The 19,060-nt window shown below is 50.7% G+C and overlaps 1 protein-coding gene across 1 annotated transcript; it reads right to left on the bottom strand.

Annotated features, from left to right (window-relative positions):
* Positions 1–7,036: 7,036 nt before the first annotated feature.
* FATE1 (fetal and adult testis expressed 1) lies at positions 7,037–13,571 on the bottom strand. Its single transcript, XM_025276009.3, has 5 exons — positions 13,373–13,571; positions 12,312–12,430; positions 8,836–8,942; positions 8,390–8,468; positions 7,037–7,625 (listed from the first exon to the last, which is right to left on the bottom strand). Exons 1-5 carry the CDS (start codon positions 13,479–13,481, stop codon positions 7,494–7,496), a joined length of 546 nt encoding a protein of 181 aa, XP_025131794.1. The 5' UTR covers positions 13,482–13,571; the 3' UTR covers positions 7,037–7,493.
* Positions 13,572–19,060: the final 5,489 nt, after the last annotated feature.

The following is a 19,060-nucleotide window of genomic DNA, read 5'->3' on the forward strand; positions in this document are numbered from 1 at the left end:
GTTCTGAGGAATCTTAGAAAACAGAGCTCAGAAGAGGGAGCTAACTGTTGGTGGGTGACACTGGTTTCAGTGGGTCTTCCCAAAAGGCTGATAAAACCCTCCAGGTGACCAGGTTTCTCAGCTTCTTTTATAATTCAGGCCATTCTGGCCTCAGATTCAAGATAATACCAGCCAAAATGTTTCCACTGTGACTGAGAAGGGAACTTTTCCATGACAGACAGCCCAGAGAAGTAGATGCTAAGTCCCAGCCAGAAACTAGTGCCCCAGAGAGTCAATTCTAGCCAATGCAGTAGGAAAAATCCTGAACAGCAGGCAGAGAACAGTGCCAAGGGAAGGTCACATGCATCATGGGTGGCTGGGAGGTGGGCAGGCAGGCAGACATTGACAAGGAGAAACAAGAGGAAGCTAGAAGAGGGGTGGGGTGTAGGGAGCAACTTCTTGTTCAGGAAGCAGCTACCATGAGCTACTAGCACTTGATCTAAGTTGACTTCTTTAATTCTCACAGCAATCTGGCAAAGCTAATCTTATTACTATCCCCATTTTACAGATTCACACCTAAGCAGCATGGCTCCCAAAGCACACTTAACCACAGGGCCAGCCTGGAAGGGACTTGGGCCTTAGTACTAGGAGGAGACTTATTCAGCACTGCAGTGGGCACAGCAGTGACCCTGTGCCCCAGGTCTGGAGGGACAGTTAGAAGGGGTTCAGCTATGGATAGGCAGCCCCAAGCTGAGGGTAGAGCAAGGGCTTGGCACTCACTGGGCAGGCATGGGTCCTTGGTGCCAATTTGCCTCTGGCTATCAGAAGCCACCCTGCGGTCAGTCTCCAGGCTAGCACCTCCATGGAAAAGATGCTTGACAACTATCTGCTGAATGAATGAAATCTCCAGGGGGACACACGGAAAACAGGGCTCTGCCCAGCTGGTCTGGCAGAACACCAGGATGGGTCACTCCTTCGACAAGGGACTGGAGCCTCTAGTGTGGACACCATCACATCAGAAACTTTCCAAACTTGGACTGCTTTTGCCACCTGAGGCTTTATTTCTTTATAAATCAATGTGGGACTGGGGCAGTATATCTGACACCAGTCATAGTCATCCCCCACCCCACAGGATACACTGGACCCTAGAGATAGCAGTACATGCCCCTAGCCCCTGCTGTCCTCACTGAGAAGCCCTTCCTGAGCTCTACACCCCCAGGTGCCCACAGGCCAGCTCTATCTCCTAGAGGCAGTCACTGGACTGCCTCAATGTGTCCCAGACTGACATGACTCTCTGACCTCAGCCCCAGCCCCAGTGCCTTATCTTGAGAAAGGCACATCTCTCCCTATCTATGCTCAATCTACAAACCTAGGTAGGAGTCATTCTTGACATTTCCTCCCCATCCTCAAATGCTATTGGTTCTACTGCTGAAATTTCTCTCCAGTACCCTCTTCTGTGTCCATCCTGCCTGCTGCTGCCCTAGGCCTGGCCTCAACCCTGTCATAGTCTTCTGACTCATTGCTTCTTTGCCTTCATATTCTCAGCCTGTTCTCTCCTCTACCTTCTATACCCCAGGGTGAATTCAGTAAGTCCACACCCAGATCTATGTGTCACTCCTGCTTCTAAAACCCATGGACAGATGCCCTCACCAAAGAAATAAACTGCATCAGGGCAGGGACTTGTCTGTTTTGTTTCATCACTAAGTCTCAGAGCCTAGCCCCATGGCAAGCACATACATATTCTGGATGTGTGAATGAATGAATGAATGAATTCCCTAAACTTGCTCTGCACATTCTCAATCCACACCTTGTTTTGTGTTCACTTTTCCCCCACTTTATTTGCATCATAGACTTATCATGTCCTGATCACGATTTCCATGCTTCTTTTCTATCCCTGGTGAGATGATCACATCCATGTGAGTAGCAACCAGGAGTGCCTTGTTCCCTACTGCATCCCAGGGCCAAGGAGAGTGTCAGGTACTCACTGAATGGATTGAAAGATCATCTACATAAAAATTACAAACTCTGTATTTGGACATTAAAACCCCTTCCTGATCTGACCAGAGCCATCTTTGAAGCTTCATCTCCTGTGAAACCATCTCATGTTGGAGCCTGTTGGTAGAGGGAGGTGGCCAGGGCAAGTACTGGCAGTTCTGAGGCCAAGGACCACCAGGCTCACACCATGTCAGCCACAGCTGGGACTCAATTCCATGGGCAATGTGTACATCGCAATCACTCAGGGACCCTCCCTCTGGAGAAGTCAGCCACCATTTGACAAGTGATACTAAAAGTTCTGTGCATGCTCCACCAGCAGCAGGGCCCAGACACTGGCAAGAGATAGACCGAGCTGGCTGCCCATGCTAGCTGCCTCCTATGACCACAGTCTGACAGGGATGGAGCAGACGCTGGCTGGTCTGACTCAAGGGGACATGCAGGGCAAGCTCAGCTGGAGGGCCAAAATGGGGAGCCTATCCCTGCCCCAGGCTTGCAGGCTGGCTCTGGAATATTCCCTCAGGCAGAAGCTGTAATGGACTTCACTGTAGAAATATCTACCAAAATGGCAGTGGGGCTGGCTCCCAAAGCCTGAGAGACCCACAACAGGTGCCCTCCTTCAAGAATCTCCTGAGGAGGGTGGGGTGCAACTCAAAGAGCCGAAAGCAAAGGCTGCAGTCCCAGCAGAGTTTATGGAAGAAGCATCACATGTACATTGCCCTGCTCTACATCCATTACTCCTCACATGCAGGGAGCCAGGGAGCTCCCAGGGGTGCGGTCCCCATACTCTGACCTCGGATGCCCATAAATGCCCTGGGCAGGCTGGCAGTGGAAGCCGATGCAGCAGGTGAGGCCCACAGACTCCCCACATTCTCCCACCCCACCCCTCCTGACCAGGTGCACGCTTGGCCCCTATGTTGTCCCCTAGAAGGTGGCAGCGGAGAAGGCAATGGCAACCCACTCCAGTACTCTTGCCTGGAAAATTCCATGGATGGAGGAGCCTGGTAGGCTGCAGTCCATGGGGTCGCTAAAAGTTGGATATGACTGAGCGACTTCACTTTCACTTTTCACTTTCATGCTTTTGAGAAGGAAATGGCAACCCACTCCGGTGTTCTTGCCTGAAGAATCCCAGGGACAGGGGAGCCTGGTGGGCTGCCGTCTATGGGGTCGCACAGAGTCGGACACGACTGAAGTGACTTAGCAGCAGCAGCAGGAGGAGGTGGCAGGGAAGGTGGTTAGAGCACAGGCTTGGAGAAGGCCTAGCCTCACACATACTCAGTGCCTCCATACCCCTAAAGCCCCCAGGGTTTCATTCATGCACTTGGACAAGGAACAAAGTCCCCCCACATAGCCACTTTCTCTCAGCTCCCAGGACAAACCAGGCACACAAGGGCCCGTGTCAAGTCCAGCTCCAGAACCGACGCACATAGGGTTCCAAACCTGACCCTAAGGAGGCCACCGACCTTTCCTCACCAGTCAGATGGATTCCAAGGCAGGGTGTCCCTTGGCCACAGGCTATAGGTCTGTCCAAGAAGCTTCCAGTCAGAGACGAGCCCTCGGGGGCTCATCAGCACCAAGGGACAGTAGAGCTCCTGTCCAAAGCTCCTGTCCCCAGACCAGGGGGATCCCCGAATCCCCACGCAGCTTCTCAGCCTCTCAGTCAAAGAGCTGCCCGCCCTGCCTGAGGCCAGCAGGGGAGGCCGGCAGTGACTCAGAGGAGCCCATGCCCACAGCTGAGGCGAGGTCGAGGCCTCAGCCCAGGGCAGCACTTGCCCACTGGAGAAACAGTTCTGCCCACTGGCTGGATGCCTGACCCTCTCGCTGTGGGGCCCGCACACCGCAGCCTGCCAGCAGGTGAGGGCTGGATACTAGGCTGCCTGGCGGTGGAAGCTGCTCGTCTGCCCAGACCCAGGAGCCAGCCCCTCCCAAGCTCCCTGGGGAGCCCTCCCTTACATGGAACTCATACCGCTCAGGACTTTGTGTCTAGGGACCCAGAGTCACCAGCTTACCACCCCCATGCACCTGCCTCCTGGCCTTGTTCACAGTCCCAGCCCACCTACCTGGCCAGAGGGCAAGCCAGGTGGAAACTTGGGAGAGACAAGAGGTACTTGGGGCAGGGCAGGGTTGGGGGGAATCCATTCCTTCCCCTCCAGGGCTCCCTGGACTTGGCGTTCAAGAGGGCCCAGGGTTGGGGAAGCGATAGTGGGTGAGAGCCCTTGGGTGGTGACTCAAGAGGCCCGGATTTCTGGCTGCTGCCAGGTACACAGACCCCCTCCACACACCCTCCCACCCCACGTGCTGCCTCTCCCAGCTGCTGAGACAAAGAACCTGGAATATGTTGAGTTCCAGCTTCTGGAAGGGCTGGAGGGGGTTTGAGGGCCAGCCCAATGGAGCAAGTGTATAGCTTTCCCCACCTGCACACACTCAGTAAACAATCCACCCATGAATACAAGAGACGTAGGAGATGCAGGTTCTATCCCTGGGTTGGGGAGATTCCCTGGAGAAGGAAATGGCAACCCACTCCAGTATTATGGCCTGGAAAGTTCCACGGACAGAAGAGCCTGGCGGGCTCCAGTCCATGAGGTCTCAAAGAGTTGGACACCACTGAGTTCACAGGAAAGGGACTCATAGCTGGGGGGCCCAGCCTCTCTCCGAGTGCTGCCTTGGATGGCTTGCACGGCTCCTCTGCACAGAGCCCAGGGCATGCGCAGGGACACATGTCTGCACATGACAGTCAGAGTCTGCTGGGGTGCACACCAGGCCAATCATGGGACTTACCTCTATGCAGGCACTTGATGGGGCAGAGGCTGTGGGGAGGACAAGGGGCTTTGTTAGCTGCACATGCCATGTTTTTTATCTGTTTCTGGAGGACGTAGTGAAGCAGGACTCGTGTGATCTAATACCTTAAAGACACAGCGTGCTGGCTCAAAGTGAGAGTGCTAGGGGTAGTAAAGGTCCGAATGGACTGACTTTCCTACGGGTTTTCCACAGAAGAGCAGGCCGATGTGAGCAAGGTGAGGTCAGCCCTCCCTTCGGGAGGCCATTTGGCAGAATTATTCCCTGGAGACCCTGGTCAGAGACCACCCCGCCAGCCCCTTCACTTCTGCTGGGTGCCAGGTGAGGAAGGCAATGGAAGGTTGCCCTGCCCCAGCAGCTCCTGATCCAGAGGGGAAATGGCCATGGCCACCAAGCCTGGGCCACTCGTGGGAAGTAGCACAGCAGAGCGCTAAACAACCTGCTGCAGAGGAGCACCCCCCCACCCCAACTATCAAAGCATCCATCTCCTCCACACTGGCCCAGCTTGTCCATGAGGAAGTTCAAGGTGGAAACGGGTTGGGCACCTGCTGGAGTGCTTTGGCAAGGCTAGGGCAGCTTGACAGGGAAATATCAGCAAGGGGACAGATGTTCCAGGTGGACTAGGGCTGGAGGGCCAAGCAGACCATGCCAGCCCCCACAATAGGACCCCCATGGAGTCCTGAAGAGGAGGCCAGCCTGGAGTGGACATGGTGCAGGCAGGCAGGGCCCAGATCAGCGAGCAGTCACTGCGAAGGCTGGAGGGGCGGCCACCTGGCCCGGGAGGCGTTTCTCCAGGGGCCACCACACTGTTTGTTTGCATCGTAGCTAAATTGCTCCCAAGGGTGAACCTTTGTTTCACAACATATTTTCAACCAGACTTTTTCTGCAAACATGTCTGTGTCTGCTCGCACACATGCACACCGTGTCCCAGAGGGCAGGCCCAGCCCCACCCTGCAGCACCCACCAGCCTCTGAGTGTGGCAATGGCCTGATTGGAGCAGAAGCAAGGAGCATCTTCAGGAGCGGTGGAGGCGGGGAGGGGTGGCCTCCTGGTCCTCCCTGGGCCTTGTGGCCGGGCACTGCCTTGTCCCCATTCTGCAGGGCTTTTCCTCTGGCACCCCAGTCCCACCCCTCTGCTCTGGGACCAGAGAGGGAATCTTCCAATGGTTTCTTTGCCAAATGCTCTTATCTCTGCTCTCAGCAGAGCCCAAGCTCCAGTGGTCATGTACATGGGATGGCACGGTGCTAACAGGAGACCCACACTCTACTCTCAGAAGTACCGCAAGCCCCCGAGTGTCAAGAGAGGAGGAATTCCCCCTCACTCTATGGGGCCAATGAGGGACAAAGAGGGGGTGGGGCGGAGTCAGAGCAGGCTCCAGGACTCAATTTTCTTCCCTTCATCCTCCCTCCTCACTTACAAACACTCTCTCTCTCTCTCTCACACACACACACATGCCATCATGTTTATTTTATATCTAGTGACTAGCACACTCTCTCACCTTTAGAGATGGAGAAGCCTTGACCGACTTGGGGGCTGGGATAATCTCTGTTGAGCCACTAAAGCCAATAATAATGTAATGATCCAGGTCCTTGCCCGCAGAGAAATGTGTATTTAACCCTTGGTCCCAGAGAAAGGGCAACAGTTCTTTTGATGGCCTCATGGCCCCCAGCACATTGGCCCTGAGGCCAGGCCCGAAGCAGTGACACTCCTGCCCTTTTAGGCCAAGTCCCAGTATCCTACTCAGCACCCTGTCCTCTATGAGAACATTTCAGAGCTGTGGACACAGAGGAGAAGGGTTCAAAGTCCCTCTATGTGATCTTGCATCCAGCCTCCAGAGCCGAGTTGGGGCTGGTCCCTGAGCGATCTGTTGGAGGCAGGCCAAGCCCTAGACCTTAGATGGGTTCAGGAGAACCCATCTTAGACCCATCCCTGTCTCAGATGACCCCAGGGCCATGTTTCCCTTCTTTGGGCCTCACTTTCTTCCTGAGCAAATGGAAAAGTTTGTGGTCCTATCCAGGAGATTTCTCTGATTGAGTCCCTATAATGTCCAACCAGGACAAGCTGCTGCTGCAAAACCACATCCCTATAAGCATTTGCTGGCTGAAGTCCCACAGGAAGGGCTTTGCCAAACTCTGCCCCTAAGGAGTGCCTCCCCAACCTGGGCTGGCAATGGAGAGGCAGGAGGAACCTGTGAAGGAGGAACCAAGGATTTTGTCCAGAGGGGCTGTCCCCACGTGAGTCCTGGATGCAAGAAACTCAGTCACCAGGGTTTGCTGCTATAGCTGAGCTTTTATTGAGAGCATTCTATGTGCAGAGCCCTGAGCACAACATTGAAGAAAACAGGGAAGACACAGCCAAGCTCCTGCCAAGGATGGAACAGAAGAGACACTGAGGACCCAGAGGCAAGGTCTAACTCCAAGATGGTCACCATGGAGCCCTGACAGGGAAGGAGAAAGCACATACCACTGCTGTTACTGTGGGGACTGGAAACCACCATCCTCTCCCTGCAAAGAGGCTGGATCTCAGCCCATTCTGACCCTCACGATTCTACACTTCCTCCACCTCCCGGCAGCTAGGGCCTCCCTCGGGCAGAGGTGGAAAATGGTCGTGATGCTGTTGAAGGCTGCTGAAAGTTAGAAGGAAGCTGGGCAGAGGTGGCTAAGGGAGAGAAGGGAAGAAGAGGAGGACTGAAGGGCTCTAGCTGCATGGCGGACTGGCAGGAAACATCACTGGCGCATCCACAGCCAGAGGTTGGTGATGCAGGAAGACAGCAGCATGGTGAATAACAGCACCTCCCGTTGGTGCCAGGTGGCACTCTGGTCCTCCAGGTAGCGCAGACGCTCAGTAATCATGAATAGCTGCAGAGAGACCAGAGCTGGCTGGTGAACAAGGCTCTTCTAGGCAAGTCCACAACACACCAATGGGGGGAAAATATGACTTTAGACCAAGAAGGGCTTCTGCTGCACTGTGGGAGGAAATGGGCCTCTGGGCAAGAAGCAGGCAGAGCAGCTGACCAGGGGCTGGGAGTGGGCCCAGTGGAACCCAGAGACTGGGTGGTCTGTGTTCTCAGTCCCCGCCACCTTGCCCCTACCATCACCAGTTCTTCCCATTGTCTGGAAGAAGCCAGCCCATTCCAGCTGCCAGGGAAGGGGATGGGGGCAGCAGCACCAGAATGAGGGCCTCAGGATGGGGTGACATGCAAGGCCAGAGAGGGCCACCAGGGAAGACATCCCTCCTGCCCATGCCAATGCCTGCTGGGGTCTCAAACCAAGGAGACCTGAATTTGGCCTGAATAAACATGACCCCTGGCTCAGACCTCTTGGCATCACTCTCTATGAATAAACTTCTCTTATCCTCTGATGCCCCCTCTTCCTCCTCTTCTCCTCCCTTCTCCCTTCCCACATGTCAGGCAGAGAGATGGGGCGGAGTCTAGGCCTCAAGATAGGACACTGGAGACAAGAAGGCTGGGTGAATGGGGAAGCAAGTCTGACTTCGCCTCCACTGCTAGCAGGTGAATACGATTGGAGAGGCTGGGTATCCTCAAGGTGGGTGGCCCCACCCACCCATTCACCATGATTCTGCCTCCCACCTTCAAGTGGGTCCCTGGCAATCAGACACTCACCTGTCTTCTCATGATCTCCATCTCTAGCTCATTGAGCTCTTCCAGACCAATCTCAGCCAGTGTATTTAACTCTCGGCGGCTGGGAAATAAAACACAGAGAGTCAGAGCCTCTGGTGGTCCCAGGAGAGCCATAAAGGCAGATGGGTAAGGTTGTGGACTCCTCTGGACCGTGAGTCTGTCTGCCTGGAGCTTTCCCCTTCTCTGGTCGCAGGTCCTGAAGCCTGAGGGCTGGGAGCTGGCCCAGCTGTGGGATGCTAGGAGGCCCTGAACAGGCAAGGGGCCAGGGGGCTCTATGGCTATGGTGAGGAGGCAACAGAGCCCCCATACTCCAAGCATGGCCAGCTGTTCACTGCTCCTTCTTGGGCAGTCTGCTTGCCAACTCCCTGGGTCCCTGCCCACAAAGCCCTGGCCTTTCTCTCCCGCAGGGTCCATGGGATCCTTCTTACCGCTCAAACTGGGACCTCATGCCCTGGAAGCCGCCAGGATTCTCCTGGGGTAGGGCACCGCCATCGCCTTGTTCTCCCACCACTCCAACTCCCTGCAGCTGCGGCCCCTAGGGAAAGGAACCATCAGTCAAAGTATCCTGCTTGGGCCCATACTTTGTCTGGGAGCATCAGCACACCCCATTGGGAGTCATGTGGTGCCTGATCCTCCAGAATCAGAAGAGCCTGGGAGTCACACAAGTTGGCTGCCTGCCACCTCCCCACCTCCACCAGGCTCCTCTGGCCATGGGGCTCTCCAGGCAAGACTTCAGGAGTGAGTTGTCATTTCCTACTCCAGGCAATCTTCCTGACCTAGGGATCAAACCCACGTCTCCTGCATTGCAAGCAGTAAGATACCTCAAAAACAGCATTAAAAGGACAGTGTGTGTCAGGAAGACTCCAGGACTATAAAGAAGAATTAGATGGAGAGTCTCTCCTAGAAAAATTTCCATACCCACCCCCTTGATTTTCTTATAGATTGGGATCAGAAGGAGAAAATGCTTTTTGAGAGAGTTGAAGGCAAAATAATGATGAGTGAGTAGGATGTGTTGTTTGTTTGTTTGTTTGAGGTAAAACATTTTATTTTTAACACATCAATATCATAAGAATTAATTTAACAACATATGCAAGCCTGATGATAACTTGTGATCACCAATCATTTGACAGGTCTAACTGTCCAAAGGAGTTGTCTTTTTTTCTCTTTTCTTTTTAATTTTAGAAACTCTCTACTTAGAGTTATATACATTTCAAAACATCAGATTTTTATTTACATTTGATGGGGATTTTTTTAAATCTATGAATTGCAGCAAGTGCAGCTTCCCTCTGTCAATTATTTCCAAAAAATGTTATTTTTATTTTCATATATTTTTTAAGGCACACTACATCTTTTTTCCCAAATGAGCAGAGTAGTATTATGATTTTTTTCTTTCATGTGGTTCTCTCAGAGGCAATAGCATTCCCTTAACATTTTACTCAAAAATAAATAATGAATAAATACATAGAATTGATACATTTAATTCTAAATGTCTAAATTTAATTTGTACAATTAATATAAGGACTCTATTTTTTAAAGGTATATTCCTCTAGCTCTAACATGCAATTCTAATTAATCTAGAGATTAATTAAATCCCTCTCAGTGCCCTCACCTTCTACATCAAAGTTAGAACATAAGCAACTTGCCCACATCCAAGGTGAATATAGCTAACAGAATCATCCACAGAACTACTAGACTTAAGTGATTTCATGAAACAATCAGGTCTCCCTCCTCCTCAAAACAGCTGCCTTTTCCCCATATTTAATGCAAGTGAAGAAGATATGGCAGAAAGTGAAGAAGAACTAAAGAGCTTCTTGATGAAAGTGAAAGAGGAGAGTGAAAAAGCTGGCTTAAAGCCCAACATTCAGAAAACGAAGATCATGGCATCTGGTCCCATCACTTCATGGCAAATAGATGGGGAAACAGTGGAAACAGTGTCAGACTTTATTTTGGGGGGCTCCAAAATCACTGCAGATGGTGATTGCAGCCATAAAATTAAAAAACGCTTACTCCTTGGAAGGAAAGTTATGACCAACCTAGACAGCATATTAAAAAGCAGAGACATTACTTTGTCAGCAAAGGTCTGTCTAGTCAAGGCTATGGTTTTTCCAGTGGTCATGTATGGACGTGAGAGTGGACTGTGAAGAAAGCTGAGTGCCGAACAATTGATGCTTTTGAACTGTGGTGTTGGAGAAGACTCTTGAGAGTCCCTTGGACTGCAAGGAGATCCTACCAGTCCATCCTAAAGGAAATAAGTCCTGAGTGTTCATTGGAAGGACTGATGTTGAAGCTGAAACTCCAATACTTTGGCCACCTGATGCAAAGAGCTGACTCATTTGAAAACACCCTGATGTTGGGAGGGAGTGAAGGCAGGAGGAAAAGGGGACAATATAGGATGGGATGGTTGGATGGCATCACTGACTCGGTGGACATGAGTTTGGGTGGACTCCGGGAGTTGGTGATGGACAGGGAGGCCTGGCGTGCTGTGGTTCATGGGGTCACAAAGAGTCGGACACGACTGAGCAACTGAACTAAACTGAACTGAGTGCAACAACATGGCCACCATTTTCTCGACAACATTCCCTCAAATGGTTAGCATAATTTAAAAAATTCGTTACAAGGGAACAAAATGTAACTCAGCTGATTTTCTAGAACATCAGGTCTCCCTGCCTCTCCAGTCAGTTTGCCTTCCCTCCACCTCCTATAACCTTTGCAACAGTACAACAACCATGTTTCTAAAATTGCCCATCGGCAGCAAAAGTAGCTTACTTAACAGATGGGCTACACAACATGAGACTCTCATGATTGCCTCAAACAGTCAGGTCTCTCTCCTCTCCAAAGGTGTTGTCTTTTCCCAGTAAACGTGTAATGGTTTAACAACCATGCTTCTAAAACTTTCTGTCACCCAAGGTGAATGTAGTTAAAAGAATTGGCTACAGAAGGATGATGGGATTCATGTGATTCCCGAGAAGAGTCAGGACTTCCTCTTCTCCAAAATGGCTGCCTTTTCCCAGTATCCTTTGCATCAGCACAGCCACCATTTTTTCTAGAACATTCCCTCACTCATATAAAATGTAACTTAAATAATTGGCTACAAAATGCTCAGATTCAATTGACTGGATTTCCTCGTAGCCAGAGAGCATAGGCATTTCACTTGCCTTACCCTAGTCCCAGCCCTAAGATAGATATAGATACATGTATATCTATATTTATATATGCTTAGAGATATATATACAACCCTGAATATTCATTGGAAGGACGGTTGCTGAAGCTACAGTACTTTGGCTATCTGATGCAAAGAGCCAACTCGCTGGAAAAGACCCTGATGTTGGGAAAGATTAAAGGGAAAAAGAGAAGGGGGCAGCAGAGGACTAGATGGTTAGATAGCATCACTGACTCAATGCACATAAATTAGAGCAAATTCTGGGAGACAGTGGAGGACAGGGAAGCCTGGCATGCTGCAGTCCATGGGGATTCAAAAAGTCAGACATAACTTAGAGACTAAACAGCAACTATATATATATATAATGATTTTTATACTTTTGCATATTTCTATATAGAAATATATATATATAGAGAAGTAGACATAACATATATATACATATATACATATAGAGATTCAAATATAGATATATTTACTCATTTATTAATAAAAGAAAGTAGATATGTACTCCCCAAGCAATATGTGTTTCAGACATTCTGGACCCTCAAGGTTGAACTAACAAAGAATGGCCATGATCTCTTGCCAGACCTTGTTGCCCTCATTTGCCTGCCCAGTACACAGGAGCTTTGTCCTTCCCCCAAAGTCAACATCTGCCCTGCTTGACCTACCATCTCCATACCAGAGCTGCTACAACTGTAGGAAACTCCCCCAAACTCAAGCTAGACACCAAATGCCATACAGTACCATCTTCTTGGACTGGTTTGCAGCCGTATTCCAAACCACAGCAGAGCCAGCAGCCTTTGGATCCACCCTCTGTCGCCGCTGAGAAGCACCCAGCAACTGAGACACATGCTCCTTCATTTCTAGGGAGAAGAACAGAGGCCCAAGGAACACCCATAGTGGCTATCCCAAGGCTTCATGGGCACAGAACACACCAAAAAATAGGATAGGGTCCCCCAACATCTTAGGAAGCACTCAACACCCATTCTCTGATATCTACTGGCTAATCTCAGATCTCAATTTCTTCATGTACTCAAAATATAGTAAGTGTTTACTGAGTGTCAAGCTCTGGGCTAGGTTCTTAAAGAGCAAGCAATGGCCAAGAAATAAGATCACACCAATAAAAAATTGATTGTCTGTCTGTGTACAAAGAAAGTGGTGACGAGAGCGGGGGTTACAGGAAAGAATCCATCAGTGCAAATCAAGAGATGCATGTTCCCAAAACAATAAAAACAGGATAACAAGACAGAAGGAAGGGGATACTTCTAGAAAAGTCAGAAACAACATTGAGGCAGAGACCTGAAAGAATCCAGCCATAGAAAATCTTGGGAAAGAGGGAACACCTAGTGCAAAGGCTGTGAAGAAGAAAGAGTCTTGGGATGTTACAGGACAGGCTTAAAGGCACTGTGGACTGGGTCAGCATGCCACAGCAGGAAGTATATTGACGAGGTGACCTTATGTGGATCTTGTAGATTGTGGTAAGGAGCTTTACTCTAAAGGGCAGAAAAAGGTACTGGAAGGTTAGGAGAGAGAATTGCTTTGAATGATCTTATAAATTGAGCCCACTGAGTGTTTTGCAATAAGACCCATTGGTGGCTTGCAATGGGAGGGGTGTTCATCCAACCTTCCCCCTCACACGCTTTTACAAAAGACTCACTTTATCAATCCCGTTACCTCACACACAGGTACCCACAAATACATGCAAACACACATTCATGCTTCTGCCAAGCCACACCTGTGCATTTTCTAACATACATGCACAGGTGCAGATACCCAAGGGAAGGGACATTACGGGGGCTCCTTACCTGCTGCCACTGAGCGCTCTTGGTTATCCCTAAAGCTTCCAAGAAGCAGGTCTTCATCCTTTGGCACTTGCATCTTTTCCTTGAGGTTAGGGACTACACCTCCTGCCATCACCACCAATTGTAAGCAATGGCCAAGAAGGCACAGGGACCAAGACTCAGAGGAGGCTTGGGAAATCAGCTCTCTGAGGAAGATATATCTGGACACAGGGGTGGAGCCAGACTCCCACTTTGAGTTCAAGCCTTGGACCCAGCACCTCCTGTTCCTGCTGTATCTTGCTGGCTGGATTCAAGGTCTTCTTCTCTGCTACTCTGTAAGCGACTTAGGAGAAGTGATAGGCTCTGAATCTTTGCCTGGGAAAACTGCCCTGGCTCTCAGCTCATCCGATTTGACCTCATTTCTAGATAGAGGCAGGGGCTGGCACAGGACTCCAGAGTCGGTCAGTGGCCAAAGCAGGTTTAGATCCCATCATGGTTTCTGCAAAGCCAGCTCTGGCTAGTAGTCCAGGCCATAGCCCCCTTCAGAAAGCATCCTCTACAGAGTGCATCCTGCCTTCCCCCATCCAGAGTTCCCAGGCAAGGGACATGGCTTTTGATGCCCTGGATCAGCCTGGACAGAAACCATGAGAACCAAAGGAGGGATGTGCAGGAGAAGAGGGGGCTGCTTACTGGAGCCCCCAGTGTCCCCAGCCCTGCACCCCCTATTCCAAGTCATATTTTCCCTCAGCTTCCCTACTGAATAGACCTCAGTGGTCACATTTATGGTCCATGTGGCTAGCCTAAGGTCTCCAGTCATTCCTTCAAGTGCTCGTCTAGATGTTGCTATCAAGACATTTTTTGTAGCTGTTGATGTCTATAATCAGTGGACTTTAAGTAAAGGACATTGTGTATCCTTGATACTCTGAATGGGCCTCATTCAATCAGTTGTAGGCCTTAAGAACAAAGACTGAGGTTTCCCAGAGAAGAAATTCTGCTCAAGACTACACCTTAACCCCTCCCTAACATTCCAACCTGCTGACTTGTCCTGCAAATTTTGGCCTTTCTAGTTCTATGATGGCATTAGCCAATTTCTTTAAATAAAATTTTCTTTACACACACATATATGCATAGTAAGTCAGTGGTAAAAAAATCCACCTGCCAGTTCAGGAGACCCACATTTGATCCCTGGGTCGGGAAGATCCTTTGGAGAAGGGAATGGCAACCCACTCCAGTATTCTTGCCTGGGAAATCCCATGGCCAGAGGAGCCTGGTGGGCTATAGTCCATGGGGTCGCAAAGAGTCAGATATGACTCAGTGAGTGAGTGCAACAACACATATACATACACATACATGCATCCTATTGGTTCCGTTTCTCTGGAGAACTCTGACTCATACAGCCACCAAAGGTGAACCCTCAGCTCTTGGGAATAGCCTCAGAGCTCCTGAGGAAGAGGAGGCTATTTGTAAAGAATCCAAGCACAACTGGGGCCAGGTGGGAGGGAGAGGAGGATGGGAGTGGGGGGAGGAGAGGAAGGGAGGAAGGAAACAGTGAGGAAGAAGAAAGTGAGGGGCCAGCTCCCTTAGAGAGGGCGGCTGATCTGGGTTGCCTAACCCCCTCCCTGGTCCCACCTGTCCAGTGCTAGGAACAAGCTCTCTAGAACAGAGCTTACAGAGGCCCTGCCTGCATTCCTGAGGGCCCAGGAGAAGCCCTTTCCAGCTCTGGTGGAGCAGCTGTGATGAAATCTGAGCTTTCTGAAGGGTCACCTTAGGAGAAAGAAGTGTGCTCTGTGGGACTTAGGACCTAAGCCTGCAAAGCAGGAACCAGCCATAGGTTTCTGGCAGGCCCGGGTTGCCAGATTGCACAGAGAAAAATATAGGATGCCCACTTGCTTTGAATTTCAAATAAACAATGCTTTTTTTTTTTTCTTTTTTAGCCTAAGTAAGCAACATGTGGGCTTCCCTGGTGGCTCAGATGGTACAGGATCCAGCTGCAATGCAGGAGACCCAGGTTCAGTCCCTTTCCCTCACACTCACACTCACACATGCAACATTTGGGAAGTATGTCCACTAAAACAGTATCCCATTTAATTGGGTACCCTGTATTTTACGTGGCAGCCATATGCCCTGCCTATCCTCCACACGAACTCAATTCTTTGGACTTCAGTCTCCCCACTGGAAAGTGGAACTAAGTCTCCTCCCTACAGGGTGGCTGATCTTGAGAGCGGTCAAGTCAGCAGAGCTGAATAAGTATGGACATGCGTGCGTGCTAAGTTGTTTGGCTGTGTCCAACTCTTTGTGACCCCTGGACAGTAGCCCATCAGGCTCTTCGGTCCATGGAATTCACCAGGCATGAATACTGGAGTGGGTTGCCATTTCCTTCTCTGGGGAATCTTCATGACCCGGGGATCGAACCACATCTCTTATGTCTCCTGAATTGGCAGGTAGGTTCTTTACCACTAATGCCACCTGGGAAGCACCAGGTATGGGCATGACTTTGCACTATTGACCTCAGATCAGATTCCTCTCTGACTACCAACTGGCCTTGACCCTAGCCCCTGGGTCACTCCCAGGCCCTGGGTGCCTGGGTCACTCCTGGGCACTGGGTCACTAGGACCAGGTGCATGCAGAAGAACTGTCCCCTGGTGGCAAAGTACCCTACCACCTAAATCCAAGCAAAAACGGTGGGGAGACTTCATTCCCAATCCCTACGCCCCCAGTGCCACCCAGAAACCTTGGCATTTCACCACCTTAACATGTCTGCCTCTCTTGGATTGGGCACCAACACCACAGTTTCCTTCTAAAATTGCCCCAAACTCTCATTCCAAACACTCCAGAAGCCCCACTGTCTGGCTGGACAAACTTAGGGGCCCAGAGAGTGAGAGCACCCCGGGTACAGGGTGCGATATTAGAGCGATATTCTAAGTCTAAGGGGGGAGGGCAGGAACACAGCCCAGGGCCGAGTGTGAGTGGTGGGCTATAGAGACCTCAACCCTAGTGGAAGGCTTCCAGACAAGAGAGCCAGGGAGGCCAAATATCTCCCCCAGCTGTAGGTTAGACTGATGACCTGGGAGCGGGGAGGAAGGGTGCAGAGAACATCTGGCTTAGATGTGTGTGTCTGTGTATTTGCAGTGTTTTACACAAATGAGATCATACATTTGCAGTACGTGCTGTTCTGAAACTTACTTTTTGAAGTGAACAGTGTGCCTTGGGGATCTCCCGTGTCAGAACAAATCTGCCTCACGTCATTTGAACACAACATGGTATTTTGCTGCACTTCTGTTTATTGACGTACTCGCGGGCAGTGGGGTGTCTAGAGCCTTTCTCTCTTATAAACAATGGAGCAAGGAACATTCCTGGACATGCCTCTTTGCAAACATGTTTTTGTAGAGCTGGAGCTTAGGAGTGGAATTGTGGGGTTCTGGGGTGCACGTGCTGATAGTTTTGAATGCTGTTGACACTATTCCCTCTGAAGAGGCTGGACCAAGTGGGACCTCAGCCAGGGGAAGAAAGTGCTGGTTTCTTCACAGCCGTGTCAGTGGAAGATATTAGGAAACTTTCCATAAGGCATTATTATGATGGGTGAAAAATTATCTCTATCTCATTGTTGTTCGAATCTATATTGCTTTAATTATGAATAAACCTGAGCATTTTTCATATGTTTATTGATCTTCTGTATTTCTTTCCTGTGAACTGACTGCTGGAGGGCTTGAATCATTATTAAAATAAGAGCTATTTTATTAACAGAAAGGGTTGGGGGTGAAAGCTCTCCCTCCCTTCAAGCTAAGCATCTCCAAAGAAAACATATCATCTTTTTCCCTAAAGGTGATCCTGAGCGTAGAGCCTCCACTGGGGAGCAAACAAACCCAGTTAATTGCATACAAGTTCATGTTGAAATCTAGACAGCTCCAATCCCGCCCTCCCCACAGAGCAAGGGTTCACCTCAGGCTGTTTCCTGCATGTCTGCCTGTCTGCCCTCGTCTTGTGTCTGTCTATTTCTCTGCCTGCTCAACCACCTGCCCCCACCAATAGCTTCCAACCACTGGCCTCTCCCAGCTGTTCAGCCGGCCACACACTCTGTGGAGAGATTCCTGAATGGCTTGAGGTCTGGTAGCCACGGCTGCTACTTGCTCCCACCTCCCTTGCAAGCAGAAGTGGGAGGTGGTGAGAACCGAGGCCTGGGGTCAGTACACCTGGGAGCGTCTCCTACCTCTGACCCTGGAGCATCTTAGGCAAATTGCTTCCTCTGTGCTGAGCCTCAGTTTCTCATTGCACATGGAAGATGGGGCTAAAATCCAGCTTCCCACTGTTTCATGGTTTCAGGGAAGTATGGTGGGGTTCTTCCAGCCCCTCTTCACCCAGAGCAGTGCTCTTTAAGCCCTTTCTTATGCTGGGATTCTATGGAAGAGGCCGTTCAGACCCAGTGGGCGTGACGGTCTGCTGCCCGCTGCTCCATGGACAGCAGAGTCTCAGGCAACTCCACATCAAGCCCCAGCTAGTAAGCCTGATTTTGGCTGCAAACCCAGTTCTTCCAGGCATCTGGGAGCTTCCTCTCTACTTGCTAATGAAACTTAGGAACCTGTAAACAATTCTGCTTCCTGCTTCTGGAAGCAGCTGGTACTGAGGTCATGCCTGGAGCCCCAGGGCCTTCCCCAAGCCAGAGCCTGGCAGATGTCCCTCCATTCCTTAAAAAAACAGGAAGGACAGAAAGCAAACTTCAAGGATGGTAGCTGGCCCAGGGAAGGAGGGCCACTTCATGAGCAGAGAGAGGGAAATAAATGGCAGGGGACACAGTCATCAGTGGGAAGCGACAGGGGGTTCCTTGGTTTCCACGTGTGGGCTTCTCTCATCCAGAAGGACCATCTTAAAAAAGCCTGCCTGCATGTCAGGCTCTGGGGCTAGGGGCCAGGTCCCCATCCTCATGGGGCTCCTGTTCTCGAGGGGAGATAGAAACCGACGGGTCGGAAGTCCATGGCTCTATGGGGACAGGAGCAGGGCATTGTTTTGTGTTGGTCCTGCCCTTAATACTGCCACATTCTGCTTCCCTGGGAGTGTGGGGGAAGCAGCTCCAGCAGAAGTGAGTTAAAGACACTGGCACAGGCCCAGACCTGGCTGATGAGCCTACCTGCAGAATGGAACCACTGAGATGCTCTGGGTCCCTTCAGCTCTTCCTGTGAAGGGTGGCCACCTGGACAAGTCAGGGGGAGCTGTAACCACCTAGTTTAGGGTGATAGCTGCTGGCTAATGGCCCGAAGCGTAGCTCTGGACTGCCCTGCAGGTGGAACAGAAGCAGGACCAAGAGCAAGTGTGATGACAGGAAGCTCACCCTCTACCCGCTTCCCCCGGCTAGCCCAGCATAGCAGCTGCTCACCCCGCAGCTCCTTCTTCCTTTCCATCTCCCCATTGACACACAAATCCCTTTCACTAGAAGCTGGCAGTAGATTCCAAAACCCGGAGGGCATAGACAACTGCCTATCAGTCCCTCGGGTGCAGGGAATCCTTGTCATGGGTGGGGAAGGACTTCTTTCCTGATTCCCCAGGGATGAGGTTGGACCAGGTGACCTCACCAAGTCCTTGGCCTTGCCTGCCAGGTAACTCGTCACAGAGCGCTGCACCTGCTTTCCACTGTTTCCATATCCAGTGAGAGAAATGTGACATGTCTGTAGAATTCAAGACAGTCAGGGGCCAAAGGAACATGGCCCCTGTTCCTTTGGA

Source organism: Bubalus bubalis, chromosome X, assembly GCF_019923935.1.
Source record: "Bubalus bubalis isolate 160015118507 breed Murrah chromosome X, NDDB_SH_1, whole genome shotgun sequence".
Lineage (NCBI taxonomy): Eukaryota > Metazoa > Chordata > Mammalia > Artiodactyla > Bovidae > Bubalus > Bubalus bubalis.